A 16876-nucleotide genomic window follows, 5' to 3' on the forward strand; every position below is an offset into this window, starting at 1 on the left:
CACACCAGATCCCCTTGTCCACAGAATTAGCATGAAGAGAATCAGCAGCAACATTATTGTGTCCTTGACTTAGCCTTCTCTGTGGTACCTGCTCTTTAAGAGAGGAGGGGAAAAAGAAATGGAAGAAAGCAAAATCTATTTCTGGACAGAAGTTTCAGATTTAGTCAGAATCAGCCAAGGGCCATCAACACAGATTCTGCTTTATCTAAAACGACCTTCAGATTCCCTTTCTATGTGTACCCAGCATTTCCTGACACAGACTCCGCCTCACATTGCTTTGCGGGACTGATATCGACATCAAATATTTACCGACAAGTTTGTGTCAAGCTTTTTTGGAAGCTTGCAGAAAAGTCTCTAGGGTCTTAATGTGAAGACAACAAATCAATCACTATGATTTGAATAATTGAATGGAATAGAACTTTCAGCCATGGCTTCATAGGTTTGAAAAGGTACTTTGTTTTTTACCTCATGAAATATCTTGTCCCAGATCCTGAAGAGGCCAAGTGTCTCAGTGACTGTCAGCCCCAGCTATTTTCAACAAAGTCCTGTAAACAATCAATAAATCAATAAAGCAGCATTCTGCTCAAAAATTACCCAAAAATTTCCACACACACCTGATAAGATTATGAAATTGATCTAGTTTCTAACAAAATCCTCTTGGCCTTTCTCTAACTTTGGGAAATACTATCTGCAAATCATCACATTTCCAGAGGTCCATGGTACATGGAGAATCATTAGTAGACTTTTTTGGGGGTTGGAATAGTCTCTTAATGGAACCATTGTTGCATTTCATTTTTATTTTTTCCAATTTATGTAGCCACTCATTTCACCCCTGCAACCAGACATAGGAGATAATTAGCACCTGTGCAGGGTTTTTTCAGCCCATTCCAAAGACTAAGGCCAGGTCCCTCTGGACCAGGGGTGAAATCCAGCAGGTTCTGGAGAACCCGTAGCGGAAATTTTGAGCAGTTCGGAGAACCGGCAAATACGACCTCTGGCTGGCCCCAGAGTGGGATGGAAATGGAGATTTTGCAGTATCCTTCCCCTGCCACGCCCACCAAGCCACACCCACCAAGCCACACCATGCCCACCAAGCCACGCCCACAGAACCAGTAGTAAAAAAAATTGGATTTCACCACTGCTCTGAACTGTTACCTAGAGAGTGGTAATCTTTCCAAAAGATTCAAGTTGTCTTCGCTGACTTTCCCTGGCACTCCTGCCTATGAAAAGTGCGCCTTTAAAGGAATTCAGTGCATATGTTTGCCTATGAAATTATATATAGGCAATGCCTTTAGGCATTTGAATTAATAACCATCCCAGAAGATGTTCATCCTGACATAGATGTGTGGAATCAAAACTCAGGATACATAGCAAACAATCAAGGCTCATTGTGGTATTTATTAAACAGTAGATATTGGCAGTCACCACGATGTAAAAAAGATGTTGAGACTCTAGAAAGAGTGCAGAGAAGAGCAACAAACATGATTAGGGGACTGGAGGATAAAACATATGAAGAACAATTGCAGGAACTCGGTATGTCTAGTTTAACAAAAAGAAGGACTAGGGGAGACATGATAGCAGTCTTCCAATATCTCAGGGGCTGCCACAGAGAAGTGGGAGTCAAGCTATTCTCCAAAGCAGGACAAGAAGCAATCAAGGAGAGAAGAAACTTAGAACTAAGGAGAAATTTCCTGACAGTTAGAACAATTAATAAGTGGAACAACTTGCCTGCAGAAGTTGTGAATGCTCCAACACTGGCAGTTATTAAGAAGATGTTGGATAACCATTTGTCTGAAGTGGTGTAGGGTTTCCTGCCTGGGCAGGGGGTTGGACTAGAAGACCTCCAAGGTCCCTTCCAACTCTGTTATTATCTTATAATACATCTGTAAAGTGAAAATGTTGTCTCCTCCAAAAGAATAGTGGGGCCTCTGTGGCTCAGACTGGTAAGACAGTCTGTTATTAACACACAGCTGCCTGCAATTACAATTACTGCAGGTTCAAGCCCCGCCAGGCCCAAGGTTGACTCAGCCTTCCATCCTTTATAAGGTAGGTAAAATGAGGACCCAGATTGTTGGGGGCAATAAAAGTTGACTTTGTATATAATATACAAATGGATGAAGACTATTGCTTGACATAGTGTAAGCCGCCCTGAGTCTTCGGAGAAGGGCGGGATATAAATGCAAATAAAAAAAAATAGTAGGAGGGTCACTGTTGCAGAGAAAAAGATGCACTGATATTTAGACATTTCAGAAAGGAGGGAGAAATGATGTCTGCATATATATATATATATATATATATAATAGCACTTAGGTTGCTCCCTGACCTTTTTTTATCCATGAGAACAATGGTCTTAGAAGAAACATTTGCAGCTTGAGATTCAGGGGTTGCTATGGGAATGTTCTGATAAAGCTTACCATGGACCCTCAATTATCTGTTAAACAGTCCCATTCATCTGAAAACAGATAGTTCTAACCTTTCAGAAGTTTCAGTTGGTGCAAATACAAACTGCTTTGTTTTTATCAATTTGTTTCCGCATGCAGTTCAAAATGCAGGTGATATCCTTTAAAGCTCTACATGGCATGGGACCAGGTTATCTGGGCGTCCTCCTTGATGCACGGCTGTCTTTAGAAGAACATATGACGGCCGTCACCAGGGGAGCTTTTTATCAGGTTCGCCTGATACGCCCTTTCTAGACCGGGTTTCTCTTTGCATGGTTACTCATGCCCTTGTTACATCCCGCCTGGAATATTGCAATGCTCTCTACATGGGGCTCCCCCTGAAGGGCACCTGGAAGCTCCAACTGGTCCAGAATGCGGCTGCGCGGGTGATAGAGGGAGCACCCCGTGGCTCCCATGTGACACCTCTTCTGCGCAGTCTGCACTGGCTTCCAGTGGTCTTCCGGGTCCAATTCAAGGTGCTGGTCACCACCTTTAAAGTGCTCCATGGCATAGGACCAGGTTACTTATGGGACCGCCTACTGCCACCAGTAGCCTCCCATCGACCTGTGCGCTCCCACAGAGAGGGCCTCCTCTGGGTACCGTCAGCCAAACAATGTCAGCTGGCAACCCCCAGGGGGAGGGCCTTCTCTGTGGGGGCTCCTGCCCTCTGGAATGAGCTGCCTCCAGGGCTTCGTCAACTCCCCGACCTCTGGACCTTTTGCCGCGAGCTGAAGATGCTTTTGTTCCAGCGCGCAGGGCTAGCTTAAATGTAGTTTTTAAATGGGTTTTTAAATGGGGTTTTTAATCTTATTTCAATTTTTAGGCCATATATTGAATTAGTTTTTTATACTGCTTTTAACTTGTGTTATATGTATTTTTTGTATTTTTATTGGCTGTGAACCCCACTGAGTCCATCGGGAGAAGGGCGGTATACAAATCGAATAAATAAATAAATAAATAAATAGGAGGGACTGCCTCCTCCCAGTGACATCTATCCATCCCGTCAGGTCCAGCAGAAGAGGCTTGTGGTGGGTTCCATCCACTAGAGCATCCAAACTGTGGGCCAAATCCGGCCCACGAGTGCTTAAATCCAGCCTGCAGGGCTGGCCTCAAAACAGAAAAGGACCGGTCCACAGTGCCTCTGCCAGAGAAAACGGAGTTTAGGGGTGTTGTGACCGAGGCCCAAACAGGTAATAATAAACTTAGTCCGTGGAAAAACAAACAAACTTTATTCGAACAGCTGGGAATTACTTCATTCCGAGCGTCGTTCAACTCAAAGTAAAACAAATGCCTCCCAACACAAATTCCTCAGTTATCTTGCAAACCTTGGTCCAATTAGGCAAACTGCCAAAGGCCCTTCCTGGCAAATGTCCAGAAGCCACAAAAACAAAGATGTAGACAAAGCAGAAGACGAAGCAGAAGACGCAGTTACAACGTTATTTTCCGGCAAAATTCAAACGCCATTGCTGGTCTGTTTTAAGCCTTATGGGAGCAGCCAATCATCTCTTGGCCCTACTCCCTAGTTGCCCTCTCTGCTTGAGTTGCTCTTGCCTTCTGACAGCTCTTTTCATGCGTGCGTTAGGAACAGGCTCCTCCTGTTCCTCTACCTCAATACTATCAGTCTCTGAAGGCTCTGGAGTCTGCACCTCATTTCCTGATGGCCCTGGCCTCACCTCAGCCTCATCGCTGTCTGATTCCATTGCCAGCTCCATAGGCTGCTGGCAATGGAGTCAGCATGCATGAAGACCAGCTGGCTGGTGCACCAAAACCCAGAAGAGCGACGAGCAATGGCTCAAGTGCCTGGAAAGATGGCTCTGCATGCCACTTCCAGGACACGTGCCATAGGTTCCCCATCATGGTTCTAGACATATTGACAGAAGGAAATTCTTGTCTATCGGAGCAGATGGTGGCAGACAGAAAAGCAGAGGTTGAGATATTCAAACTGTGTTTACAAATTCATCAACCTAAACCAAAGACCAAAATTTGGGGGAACAGACTTTGAGAGGAGTTTTCTACATACTTCAACACAATGAAAAAGGGTTAAATATATTTATGGTTTATAAATTTGTTTCTAATATGATGCAAAACAAAGCAGATGTGAACGAATGCATTTTTAGGAATTTTAAAGGACAAATTCAGATCTTTGAATTATTAACTGGCATAAAGAGGAAAGTGATATGGAAAGTTAATTACTATTTTATTTTGACATTAAATATTCTTTTGTATTCAGCTCTGGTTTTAAAAAAATGATGTAGCACTTAGGGATGAAGATGCAGCATAGCAGGCCAGTACTGGAAGCCAAGATGGAGAAGACCTGCACAGCCACCATATACTTCCCTTTGGTGCTCAGGTAGGTGGGAATGAAGGATATCCAGACAGTGCAGAAGACCAGAATGCTGAAGGTGATGAGCTTGGCCTCATTGAAGGCCCCAGGTAGATTCCTGGCCAGAAAAGCCACCGTGAAGCAGATGAGAGCCAGGAAGCCCATGTAGCCAAGGGCAAGGTAGAACACGACAACAGAGCCTTGATTACATTGAAGGATGATCACTGCAGATTGTGAGTGCATGTCTGACTCAGGGAATGGGGGAAAAGTGCCCAACCAGATGCTGCAGAGGAGAACTTGGACGCCAGAACATGAAAGGATGATAGAATTGGACAAGGTCTTCCCTAACCATCTCTGCAAATTATTCCCTGGTTTTGTGGCAAAGAAAGCTAATACCACAGTGACTGTTTTGGCCAAGACTGTAGAAATGGCAACTGTGAAGATGTTGCTGAAGGCCGTTTGTTGGAGAAGACAAGTGGCTTTCCTTGGCTGGCCAATGAATAAGAACAACGTCAAGAAGGAAAGCAGGAGGGAGATGAGGAGGATGTAGGAAAGGTCCCGATTGTTGGCTCTGACGATGGGAGTTTCTCGGAATTTAATGAAGATTCCCAAGACGAAACCTGTTACTAAAGAGAGGAAAGAGGCAAGGGAAGCTAGGCTGATCCCCAAATTTTCTCGAAAGGATAGGAAAGTTTCTGTCTTAGGTATACATTCATCTTGGTTGATGTTTGGATGTTGATCTGCAGGACATTCAGTGCATTTTTCAGCATCTGAAAAGAGAAATATTACAATATACCATAAAGCAGGTTCTTCCCTCCAGCGGCATAATTGGAGTGAAAATGTTTATTACAAACGTCATTAACCACCTTCCAGAAATGAAAAGCAAAGCACTCTGCAAACCTCTTAGCATTAATCCATGGAGAAATAGTCGTCGGGACCTCCAAAACTGGACTATTTCAAGACTAGGAATGAGTAAAATGTTAGACTCAAGGCTTCAAAGACCTCTTCCAATTCTGATTTGTCTGGTCTTCTGTATGAATAAACTGGAGGTTAGGAAAACACTTTCATTAAACCCCCCCTTTGCAAATGTCAGTTTCCCACCATGATTTGACCAAGGAAACATGACAGCAGTTACTCTGCCTGAGGTATTCCTCTGTCTCAGGATCCAATCTGAATCAGTCCATCAGCACGGGCTCCATCACAATCTGACAGCTTGGAAGACTAAACTTTTGTCCCGGTGACTGACTAAGATTGGATCCTGAAACGCTATGCTGGTACATATATATTTGCCTCAGTTCCTCTGTTTCTTTATTCTCCCACCCATTCCAGCAAAGCAAACACTAACAGCTTCTGTCACCTTGGGCATCTCTTTTGAGGGATGAGGGAAAAGGCTGGCCTCACTTTTAGCATTCTTCCTGTGAGTCCAGCCAGAAGAGGAAACTCTTGTCCATTTCACCCACTTGCACAAAAGACAAATTCTCTCATTTCTCATCAAGGAAAGAAGGGAGGGAGGGAGGGAATATGGAAGGAAGGAAGGGAGGGAGGAAGGGAGGATGGAAGGAAGGGAGGGGGAGGGAGGGAGGATGGAAGAAAGGGAGGAAGGGAAGGAGGATGGAAGGAAGGGGGAGAGAGGGAGGGAGGGAGGGAAGAAGGAAGGGAGGGAGGATGGAAGAGAGGAAGGAAGGGAGGGAGGATGGAAGGAAGGGAGGGAGGAAGAGAGGATGGAAGGAAGGGGGAGAGAGGAAGGATGGGAGGGAGGAGGAAGAAGGATGGAAGGATGGGAGGGAGGGAGGAGGATGGAAGGAGGGAGGAGGATGGAAGGAAGGAGGAAGGAAGGAGGATGGAAGGAAGGGGAGAGAGGAAGGAGGGAGGAAGAAGGAAGGAAGGATGGGAGGGAGGAGGGAGGAGGATGGAAGGAGGGAGAGAGGAAGGAAGGAGGGAGGAGGAGGGAAGAAGGAAGAAAGAAGGAAGGAAGGATGGGAGGGAGGGAGGGAGGATGGAAGGGAGGGGGAGAGAGGAAGGGAGGGAGGGAGGGAAGAAGGAAGGAAGGATGGGAGGGAGGGAGGGAGGGAGGGAGGATGGAAGGGAGGGAAGGAGGGAAGGACAGAGGGTGTATGGAAGGGAGGAAAGGGGGAGGGAGAGAGGGAGGGAAGATGGATTCAGGGCCAGACATGTTTCTGGGACTGTTAAACAAGTTCATCCTTCAGTATTACTAGATTCAGGGATAGAGGCAGGAGGGTAGAGGAGAAGAAAGAATTCCTCCATTTTTTCAGAGATAACAAGAAAATCGTAGAAGTTGAAATAAGACGAAGAGCAAGAAATGCCATCCCTCTTCTAATTCCAAGGCATCGTTGATTACCTGTCTGGCTCCCCATTTTACCTCCAAGATTATTTCTTTTCATTTATTATGGAAAAAAGAGTTTATTTGTAAAACAACCGTGCCTATTTAAAAAAAACACACCTTGCATGAGCAATGGCTGCTTCTATAGACCTCCCTAAAGCCTGCCCCATTTTCTGGTGTCACCCACCTTCTATGGCGGAGATGGTTCCTTCTGCACAACGATGACAGTCGTAGCAGCAAATGGGCTCCCCTTCTTGAGGTACTTTCTTAAACCCAGGACGACAGCTTTCCACACATGTAGAGGGTGGCAAGGGCTGAGGAGAGAAAAGGAGACAAATCTTTGGATAGCAAAACGAGTGGCATGCATAAAATAACAGAAAAATAACTTCTTTCCAGAAAAGAGGCAGAAAGTTTAGTACAAGATTTAGCTCTGACTAAGTAGAAGCCAGGGGTGGGTCCTAATTTTTTTTACTACCGGTTCTGTGGGCGTGGCTTATTTTGTGGGCGTGGCTTGATGGTCATATGACAGTGGGCATGGCTTGGTCATGTGACTGGGTGGGCGTGGCTTGGTGGTCATGTGACTGGGTGGGCGTAGCTGGGTAATCATGTGACTGGGTGGGTGTGGCCAACTTGATGTCACTCACATCAAAGGTTGATGTCACTCAAGTCAATTTCCCTGTCTATTTATTTACTACTCTTGAACATCCAAAATATACTATTAAACCCTATGTATATATGCCATATATGTAGTATAGCGTGTATAGGCACACAAAAAGATACATCATCTACTACATATATACTGTATGTACACACACACACACCTCTTCTAAAACTATACACATTCAACCTCACTCACTACATTTGGAAAAACACACCTAGAGTCCACTTTCTGCCACACATTTAACTATAACTTCTGTACATTTAGAACATTACACACACCTTCAGATGTTCTTCCCTAACTTGCGCATGACTGTTAGAGCCAGGAGAGATCATGGGTTGAGTAAAATGTGGTGAAACTCACTTAGCAATGCTCTTGCTTAGCAACCAAAATTTTGGGCTCAATTCTGGTCATAAGACATGGACTATCTCTGCCTTCCTCTGCATGGCAGCCTTGTCCTAGTAAACTCCTTCTCCTTTCTGGCAATTTTCCTCTCTGTTAGAGGCACCAAAATAATCCAGACGATAGAAGGTTTCCTGCTGGAGCAGTGGGTTGGACTAGATGGTCTCTAAGATCCCTTCCAGCCCTAGATTGCTGTCCTGTTTCAAAGTGTCTTCTGAAGCCACGTCTAGTGCCAGGGTTTGTGGTCCTTCCTTCCTCTTCTTTCTCTTTCTCTTTCTCTCTCTCCATTCCTTTCTCTTTCTTCTTTCTTTATCTCTTTCTTCTCTCTCCCTTTCTTTCTCTTTTACTTTCTTTCTCTCTTTCTTTCTTTTCTTTCATTCTTTCTTTTCTCTCTCTCTCTCGCTTTCTTACTTTCTTTCTCTTCTCTCTCTCTTTCTCTTTTACTTTCTTTCTCTCTTTCTTTTCTTCTCTCCTTTTCTTTCTCTTTTCTTTCATTCTTTCTTTCTCTCTCTCTCTCCTCTTTCCTTCTTTCTTTCTCTTTCTTTTCTTTCTCTCTCTTTCTCTTTTCTTTTCTTTCTCTCTTTCTTTCTCTTTTGCATTATTTTGTGCCACAAATCAAATTGGATTATTTTGTGCCATCAATCAACCATCCAGGAATCAATCTTTCTCTCTCTCTCTCTCTCTCTCTCTCTCTCTCTCTCTTTCTTTCTTTCTTTCTTTCTTTCTTTCTTTCTTTCTTTCTTTCTTTCTTCTCTCTCCCTTTATTTCTCTTTTTCTCTCTTTCTTTCCTTCTCTCTCTCTCTCTTTCTCTCTCCCTCTCTCCCTCTCTCTCTCCTTCAAAGTCTAGGACAGGTGTCTGCAAACTTGGCTCCTTTAAGACTTGTGGACTTCAACACCCAAACACTCTGGGAGTTGATTGGTCCACAAGTCTTAAAGGAGCCAAGTTTGAAGATGCCTGGTCTAGGTACTAAGCACCCAGAACAGGAGCTTCAGGCGGAGGCCAAAACAGGAGCTTCAGGCTGCGGCACATGGCTTTGGCTGCGGCAAGCCGTGGGGGCAGCAGCATGGCATCCTGGCTCCCGGGGATGCGGCGAACGTGGCGGTAGCGGCAGAGGAGGCAGCGGGGGCCACAGCAGGGGCTGCGGGGGCGGCAGCAGCGGTAGTGCCAGAGGCGGCAGCGGGGGTGGGGGCAGCAGCGGCAGAGGCAGCGGTGGTGGCGGTAGCGCCAGAGGAGGTGGCAGCAGGGCTGGCGGTGGCAGCCATGTTCCTTGCACATGTGCATCCCAATAGACTTGCAAGGCAATGGGATGTGCATTCATGAAGAATCTGGCAGCAACAAACATGGCGGCCGGGGCGAGCGACCGGCGACCAGTTCAGGGGCATGGCCAGCCATCTTTTACTACCGGTTCTGCGAACTACTACCTTTTTTTACTACCGGTTCTCCAGGACCTGTGCGAACGCTAGCAACCCACCACTGGTAGAAGCCAATAGGAAATGTGAGGAAGATGGAAAAGATTGAACTGCACACACTCCTCCTCTGTTTTTCTTTCCATGTTTCCATGTTTCACACATGCTACAGATTTAGACTTTCATTTTAAACTTGGATACAGTGGTTAATTGCCCAGGGTTATATATTGCCTGGAGGTTTTGCTTTGGCTAGTTAAACCACATTACTTGAATAACTCCCTCAGTCCGCCTCTCTCCCCATAGACATAGTGAACAGTTCGCATGAAAATTGAAGATTATTGTTCATGGCCTGAATAGCCAATGATGAAGTTCTCACTCTTGAGAATCTGATAGGATGATGTGAAAACTCAAAGGCAATGAAAGCTATTCCCTACCAACCCCCAAATTGCAATACCGTGTTTGCCGCCTCTGGCGAAATAAAATAAATATCAATAGCACCTTGCTCAGCATTTCCACCTGTGCGATTCTCTTCTGGTCAATGGATAATTTAAAATCCTGAGACCCCCGTTTTTTTAGAATCCCAGATTTCACTCTCTTGACAGATTCATTTGGGAAAATGACCCAGTTCACAATGTCCAGGTCAGCTGTAATATCTCCCTTCTCATCCAAATATACCCTTTCTATGGAATTATTGTTAAACTGAGAGCTTTGAAGGAAAGGGTGCAGCTGGAAAGAAAACAAGATAGATATTATTTTAGAGTTTAGAAGGAACATCAGAGGATCTTTGAAAAAGACCTCCTTAACCTCTGCTGGTAGGGATTCAAACATTTCTGTCTGTCTGCTCAAAAAAAAACAGGTTTTATTGTCAGATTTGTTCTTGGATCAACAGTAACAATAATAAGCAGATGAATAATAAAAGCCACTAACTTCATGTTTAAATATATAGCAATAGTACTCAGACTTATATACCACTTCACAGTGCTTTACAGCCCTCCCTAAGTGGTTTTTTTTTTTACACAGTCAGCATATTGCCAAAAATAATCTGGGTGCTCATTTTACCATCTGCAGAAGGACGGAAGGCTGAGTCAACCTTGAGCCATTCAGAATTGAACTCCTGGAGTGAGCAGTGAGTTAGCTTGCATTCTAACCACTGCACCACCACGTTCAGAACAATGACTGTAAAGCAGCAATAGGTTCTACTTACCTCTACTATCAGTTCGCAACGGGAGCAAGGAAGTTTCAGCCATTCAGATTTTATTTTAACTTGAGGGTTGTTGTTAGATTTTCCTATAATGTTTATCATTGATTGTATAAAGAAAGTAGAAAGCTTCATTATTCTTACTTTCCTATTTGTTATTCCGTGGCGATTTTGGTCCACAACATCTCTCTTCTGGCTGCGTATCATTTCTTGCTGACATTGGAGAGAATTACCTCGTTGTATCTAATATTCTAATACGTAAATTCAAGTGGACTTCTTGTTTATACCACCAGTTTGAGGAAAAAAAAGATGACTGAACAATCAAATCACCAATGTATTTGCTTTGAAAAGTTAAAATGTAGCAGCAAAATCCAGTTGTCCAGTTACTGCCACACTTTGCCAAGAGAAAGACTCGAGGCCAGGAAGGTGAGAGAAACAGACTTTTTTGATGCATCAGAGCCCAGTGTGTTCAAACACCAAAGTCTGGACTGCCCAGGATACGCCCGGGCAGGTGGTTTTAAAGACCTTAATTCAAAAAGCAGAAGTAACTATGGAAAATTACAGAAAGTACAGTTTCATGTCTTAACAATACATTTCATATAGCAAAAAGCACCTAATATCCAAATATGGTAACGGTTGAGCAAATATCATACACCACCCATATGGCTTCCGGTTATGTTCCATCTCTTGTAAGTTTCAGCAATGTTCCTGTACAGCTGGCACTTTCAGTTCCTCATTTATATTGAGGTTACAAAGCAGGCAATCATAAGATATAAAATATAAGGGAGTTGAATACAAGGAGGTATGTTAAGAGTACAGGTATCATATTAAGAAGGAAAAATTATGGATTTATGGATTATTCCAATGCTCCCGGCCTCAAAAACAAGAAAATATTGCCAACACAAAAGGATCATAGTGAAATAGAAGAGAAAAATGAAGTAAATGAAAGGTTGGAATTAGATTGAATTTGACTTTCAGAATAATTTAATTTTTTTTCAGAATAAACAATCAAGCTGGTAAGACAGTCTGTTATTAACAGCAGCTGCTTGCAATTACTGCAGGTTCAAGCCCCACCAAGCCCAAGGTTGACTCAGCCTTCCATCCTTTATAAGGTAGGTAAAATGAGGACCCAGATTGTTGGGGGCAATAAGTTGACTTTGTATATAATATACAAATGGATGAAGACTATTGCTTGACATAGTGTAAGCCGCCCTGAGTCTTCGGAGAAGGGCGGAATATAAATGGAAATTAAAAAAAAAACCTTATAAAACTAATTCCCATATTTGAAGGAAATGTGATTAATGGAAAGGAAATACCTGCCAAGTCTTCAGCCTTGGAGCATCCATCTTCATACTTCTGTTCCTCACTGATCTCTTGGATGTGGATATGTAAGCTGAATTTAAGGCCCTCCCAACAGCCCAGATGGTGTTGTAGATGAGGTAGCTGTCCAGGGTCAGGATCTGATCTATCTCCTCCTTCCTCAGAGACACAAGTTCTTCTCTCTGTCTGCACCGTCTCCAGACTTTTACTGAAAAGGCGTCCTTGGGGGATGAACATCTAAAAGTTTTCTCCAAAAAATCAACTAGGAAGTCAATAAAGATACCAAAAGCACCACGGCTTGCCCATTTCCTTTCCTTTATCAGAAAGGAAAAAAAAGCACCAATGTGTTTCAAGGAATACACGTTAAACATAAAATCAAGACTAAAAACCCACTGAGCTGTGTTGATCCAGACTTTACCTACAACATGTTTCGAAAGATGGGTAAGGATCGCATCTATAATTCTCATTCCTATCAAGAACGAACTAGTCTCTGAGCCATAAACAAAGACATTGACTTTTACCCATTTGTAATATTCATCTGAATTGAAAGTCATATCTGCAAAATTCAGTGTAAAGCTTTGATATAGAACTGCACAAATGCCGTTCCTTAACATCAAAGAAGACATTGTCCTCATGAACCTCTCCCCCTGGTCGGTTTCTGGAGCGATGAGACCAACCAAGGTCCACTTGAAGTAGAGAAGAAGCTGGGTGATCCCTGGGTATTCAATTCCTTCAGTAGGGAGCATTGGGTAGAAGAAAGGAAAATGAGTTTTATCCATCAGAGTCATGGAAGCCAAATTATAACTGATCTGAAAGAAATGGAAGAAGGTATTTTATATGTAACAAGCAACATCCAACTCCTATCATTTCCATTTAAAAAGCCATGTTTTTTTCATTTGCAGAAGAACTCTGATTCAAAGTTTCATGACTCAAAATGGTCTACCCAAGAAAGACACACCTGGGGGATTTTGTAAGTGCCCAACAAGGTTGACATCTGGATGGAAATGCCAGTCTCAGCGTCTTCCAGAACAGCCACTGTGTTTCTCTCCCTTCCACACCTGTAGTTGGGCACATTGGCCTCCCCGCCTGAAAGCAGGTCCAGCAAACAATCTGTAGTCATCTCTACCTTGAAGAAGTTCTCATAGATATTATAACCCAGGGTGATGTTGGGTAAGAGGTGGTCATCCCGGTTGATGTCCTCAATAGCAAAAAGGAAGGGCATAAATTTCCAATAAAGCTTTGGTGATTTTCTGCAGGTACGAACACATCAATGTAAATAACATTTAGCTTCCATTCCAGGATAATACTTTTAATAAACTCAAATCACAATTTTTCTTTCAAACGGTTTGCAATATTCCAAACTATTAACAAATTATTATTATTATTAATAATAATAATAATAATAATAATAATAATAATAATAATAATAATAATAATAATAATAATAATAATAATAATAATAATAATAATAATAATAATAATGGAACATTGAAGAAAGAAACAGAAGGCCTAATTCTTGCGGCCCAAGAACAAGCCATTAGAACAAATGTAATCAAAGCCAGAATAGAAAAATCTACTGATGATCCCAAATGCAGACTCTGCAAAGAAGCAGATGAAACCATTGATCACATACTGAGCTGTTGTAAGACAATAGCTCAGACCGACTATAAACAATGTCACAACACAGTCGCTCAGATGGTCCACTGGAACTTGTGTCACCATCTGCCTGTAGCAAAGAACTGGTGGGATCATAAGCCTGAAAAAGTGATTGAAAATGAGCATGCAAAACTACTGTGGGATTTCCGAATACAGACTGATAAAGTTTTGGAACACAATACCCTGGATATCACGATTGTGGAAAAGAAAAAAGTGTGGATAGTCGACATTGCTATACCTGGTGACAGCAGAATTGATGAGAAACAACTTGAAAAAGTCACCAGATATCAAGATTTGAGAATCAAGTTGGAGAGACTCTAGCATAAACCAGTGCAGGTGGTTCCAGTGGTACTCAGCACACTGGGAGCTGTGCCTAAAGACCTAGGCAAGCACTTAAAAGCGATTGGTGCTGACAAGATCACCATTGGTCAGCTGCAGAAGGCCATCTTAATGGGATCTGCTCGCATAATTCGCCGATACATCACGCAGTTCTAAACGCTTGGGAAGTGTTTGACTAGTGATCTGTGATGCGAAATCCAGCATAGTTATCTCATTTGCTGTGTATACTGTCATTTTGTGTAAATAAAATAATAATAATAATAATAATAATAATAATAATAATAATATAAAAAAAACCATTCTTCTAATTGGTTAAACTAGCACAATTTCAGTTTCACGTGCTGATCTTTTAGCATATTTTTCTGCATTTGATGAGCTACTTCCTCTGTCATAGTAAACATGACTGATATACTCAGAGAGATATCTATCTAAATGGTTGTCCACTAGGACTCCAAGATCCCTCTCACAGTTACTACTATTGAGCAAGGCATATGTGATAGCTTGCTCAATAGTAGTAACTATGAGCGGGATCTTGGAGCCCTAGTGGACAACCATTTAGATATGAGCCAGCAGTGTGCAGCAGCTGCCAAAAAGCCAACAGAGTTCTGGGCTGCATAAACAGAGGGATAGAATCAAGATCACGTGAAGTGTTAATACCACTTTATAATGCCTTGGTAAGGCCACACTTGGAATATTGCATTTAGTTTTGGTTGCCACGATGTAAAAAGGATGCTGAGACTCTAGAAGGAGTGCAGAGAAGAGCAACAAAGATGATTAGGGGACTGGAGGCTAAAAAATATGAAGAACTAAAAAATATAAAAATACAAGTTGCAGGAACTCGGTATGCCTAGTTTAATGAAAAGAAGGACTAGGGGAGACATGATAGCAGTGTTCCAATATCTCAGGGATTGCTACAAAGAAGAGGGAGTCAAACTATTCAAACTAAGGGTAGAACAAGAAGCAATGGGTGAAAAATAATCAAGGAGAGAAGCATTTTAACGCTGCTCATAGGATATCATTGAAAGTGGATGGGGGAAAATATCATGCTTGGGGTTTTATAGGTTAAAGTTTGAAATGAGTTTCGTGATCTGCACTGGGCAACAGGGACCCCAAGATAGAATCAGAAAGACGGCTAGCAAAAAGAGGAGATCAATGAGCGAACACCTTGAAGGGCCTGTAGACATTAATTGGAGTGACCATAATGCATAGTGCAGGACAATTGACTTACTCTGAGAATTTTGTTGAAGGGCTTCCAGCAAAGCTTAATAACTGAAACCGAGCATCCATTGCAGAGACTATGCCGCTAATGATATAATCTCCTGGCTTGTAATGATGCTGTGGGTCCACTTCACTCTGCTGCAGAGTCAGGAGGCATTTGGCTTTGTGCATCACACCAGATCCCCTTGTCCACAGAATTAGCATGAAGAGAATCAGCAGCAACATGATTGTTTTCCTTGACTTAGCCTTCTCTGTGGTACCGGCTCTTTAAGAGAGGAGGGGAAAAAGAAGTGAAAGAAAGCAAAATCTATTTCTGGACAGAAGTTTCAGATTTAGTCAGAATCAGCCAAGGGCCATCAACACAGATTCTGCTTTTATCTAAAACGACCTTCAGATTCCCTTTCTATGTGTACCCAGCATTTCCTGACACAGTCCTCACATTGCTTTGCGGGACTGATATTGACATCAAATATTTACCGACAAGTTTGTGTCAGGCTTTTTTGGAAGTTTGCAGAAAAGTCTCTAGGGTCTTAACGTGAAGACAACAAATCAATCACTATGATTTGAATAATTGAATGGAATAGAACTTTCAGCCATGGATTCATAGGTTTGAAAAGGTACTTTGTTTTTTACCTCATGATATATCTTGTCCCAGATCTTGAAGAGGCCAAGTGTCTCAGTGACTGTCAGCCCCAGCTATTTTCGACAAAGTCCTGTAAATAATCAATAAATCAATAAAGCAGCATTCTGCTCAAAAATTACCCAAAAATTTGCCAAGATCATTTCCACACACACCTGATAAGTTTATGAAATTGATCTAGTTTCTAACAAAACCCTCTTGGCCTTTCTCTAACTTTGGGAAATACTGTCTGCAAATCATCACATTTCCAAAGGTCCATGGTACATGGAGAATCATTAGTAGACTTTTTTTGGGGTTGGAATAGTCTCTTAATGGAACCATTGTTGCATTTCATTTTTATTTTTTCCAATTTATGTAGCCACTCACTTCACCCCTGCAACCAGATATAGGAGATAGTTAGCACCTGTGCAGGGTTTTTTCAGCCCATTCCAAGGGCTAAGGCCAGGTCCCTCTGGACCAGGGGTGAAATCCAGCAGGTTCTGGAGAACCCATAGCTGAAATTTTGAGCAGTTCGGAGAACCAGCAAATACGACCTCTGGCTGGCCCCAGAGTGGGATGGAAATGGAGATTTTGCAGTATCCTTCCCCTGCCACACCCACCAAGCCACACCCACCAAGCCACACCATGCCCACCAAGCCATGCCCACAGAACCGGTAGTAAAAAAAATTGGATTTCACCACTGCTCTGGACTGTTACCTAGAGAGTGGTAATCTTTCCAAAAGATTGTCTTCGTTGACTTTCCCTGGCACTCCTGCCTATGAAAAGTGCATCTTTAAAGGAATTCAGTGCATATGTTTGCCTATGAAATTATAAATAGGCAATGCCTTTAGGCATTTGAATTAATAACCATCCCAGAAGATGTTCATCCTGACATAGATGTGTGGAATCAAAACTCAGGATACATAGCAAACAATCAAGGCTCACTGTGGTATTTAT

The 16876-nt window shown here is 42.7% G+C and overlaps 1 protein-coding gene across 3 annotated transcripts; it reads right to left on the bottom strand.

The window, feature by feature from the left end:
* Positions 1-4498: 4498 nt before the first annotated feature.
* On the bottom strand, positions 4499-11220 carry LOC131193445 (vomeronasal type-2 receptor 26-like). Of its 3 annotated transcripts, XM_058173607.1 has the most exons (4): positions 10774-11220; positions 7290-7416; positions 5662-5791; positions 4499-5531 (listed from the first exon to the last, which is right to left on the bottom strand). In XM_058173607.1, exons 3-4 carry the CDS (start codon positions 5669-5671, stop codon positions 4636-4638), a joined length of 906 nt encoding a protein of 301 aa, XP_058029590.1. In that variant the 5' UTR covers positions 5672-5791; positions 7290-7416; positions 10774-11220; the 3' UTR covers positions 4499-4635. The 3 variants fall into 3 exon arrangements, with proteins under 3 accessions (XP_058029590.1, XP_058029589.1, XP_058029588.1); XM_058173606.1 differs by lacking the exon at positions 5662-5791 and having other exon boundaries at positions 10912-11220; XM_058173605.1 differs by lacking the exon at positions 5662-5791.
* Between the last annotated feature and the right edge of the window lie 5656 nt (positions 11221-16876).

This window comes from Ahaetulla prasina, chromosome 2, assembly GCF_028640845.1.
Source record: "Ahaetulla prasina isolate Xishuangbanna chromosome 2, ASM2864084v1, whole genome shotgun sequence".
Classification (NCBI taxonomy): domain Eukaryota; kingdom Metazoa; phylum Chordata; class Lepidosauria; order Squamata; family Colubridae; genus Ahaetulla; species Ahaetulla prasina.

Excerpts from the sequence above, each read along its gene's own strand:
- LOC131193445 (XM_058173605.1), bottom strand. The coding sequence starts at position 10,974 with ATGATACGCAGCCAGAAGAGAGATGTTGTGGACCAAAATCGCCACGGA. Across the intron at positions 7,417-10,773 it reads GTTGCGAACTGATAGTAGAG|CCCTTGCCACCCTCTACATG; the intron begins GTAAGTAGAACC and ends TTCTCTCCTCAG. Across the intron at positions 5,532-7,289 it reads AACCATCTCCGCCATAGAAG|ATGCTGAAAAATGCACTGAA; the intron begins GTGGGTGACACC and ends TTCTCTTTTCAG.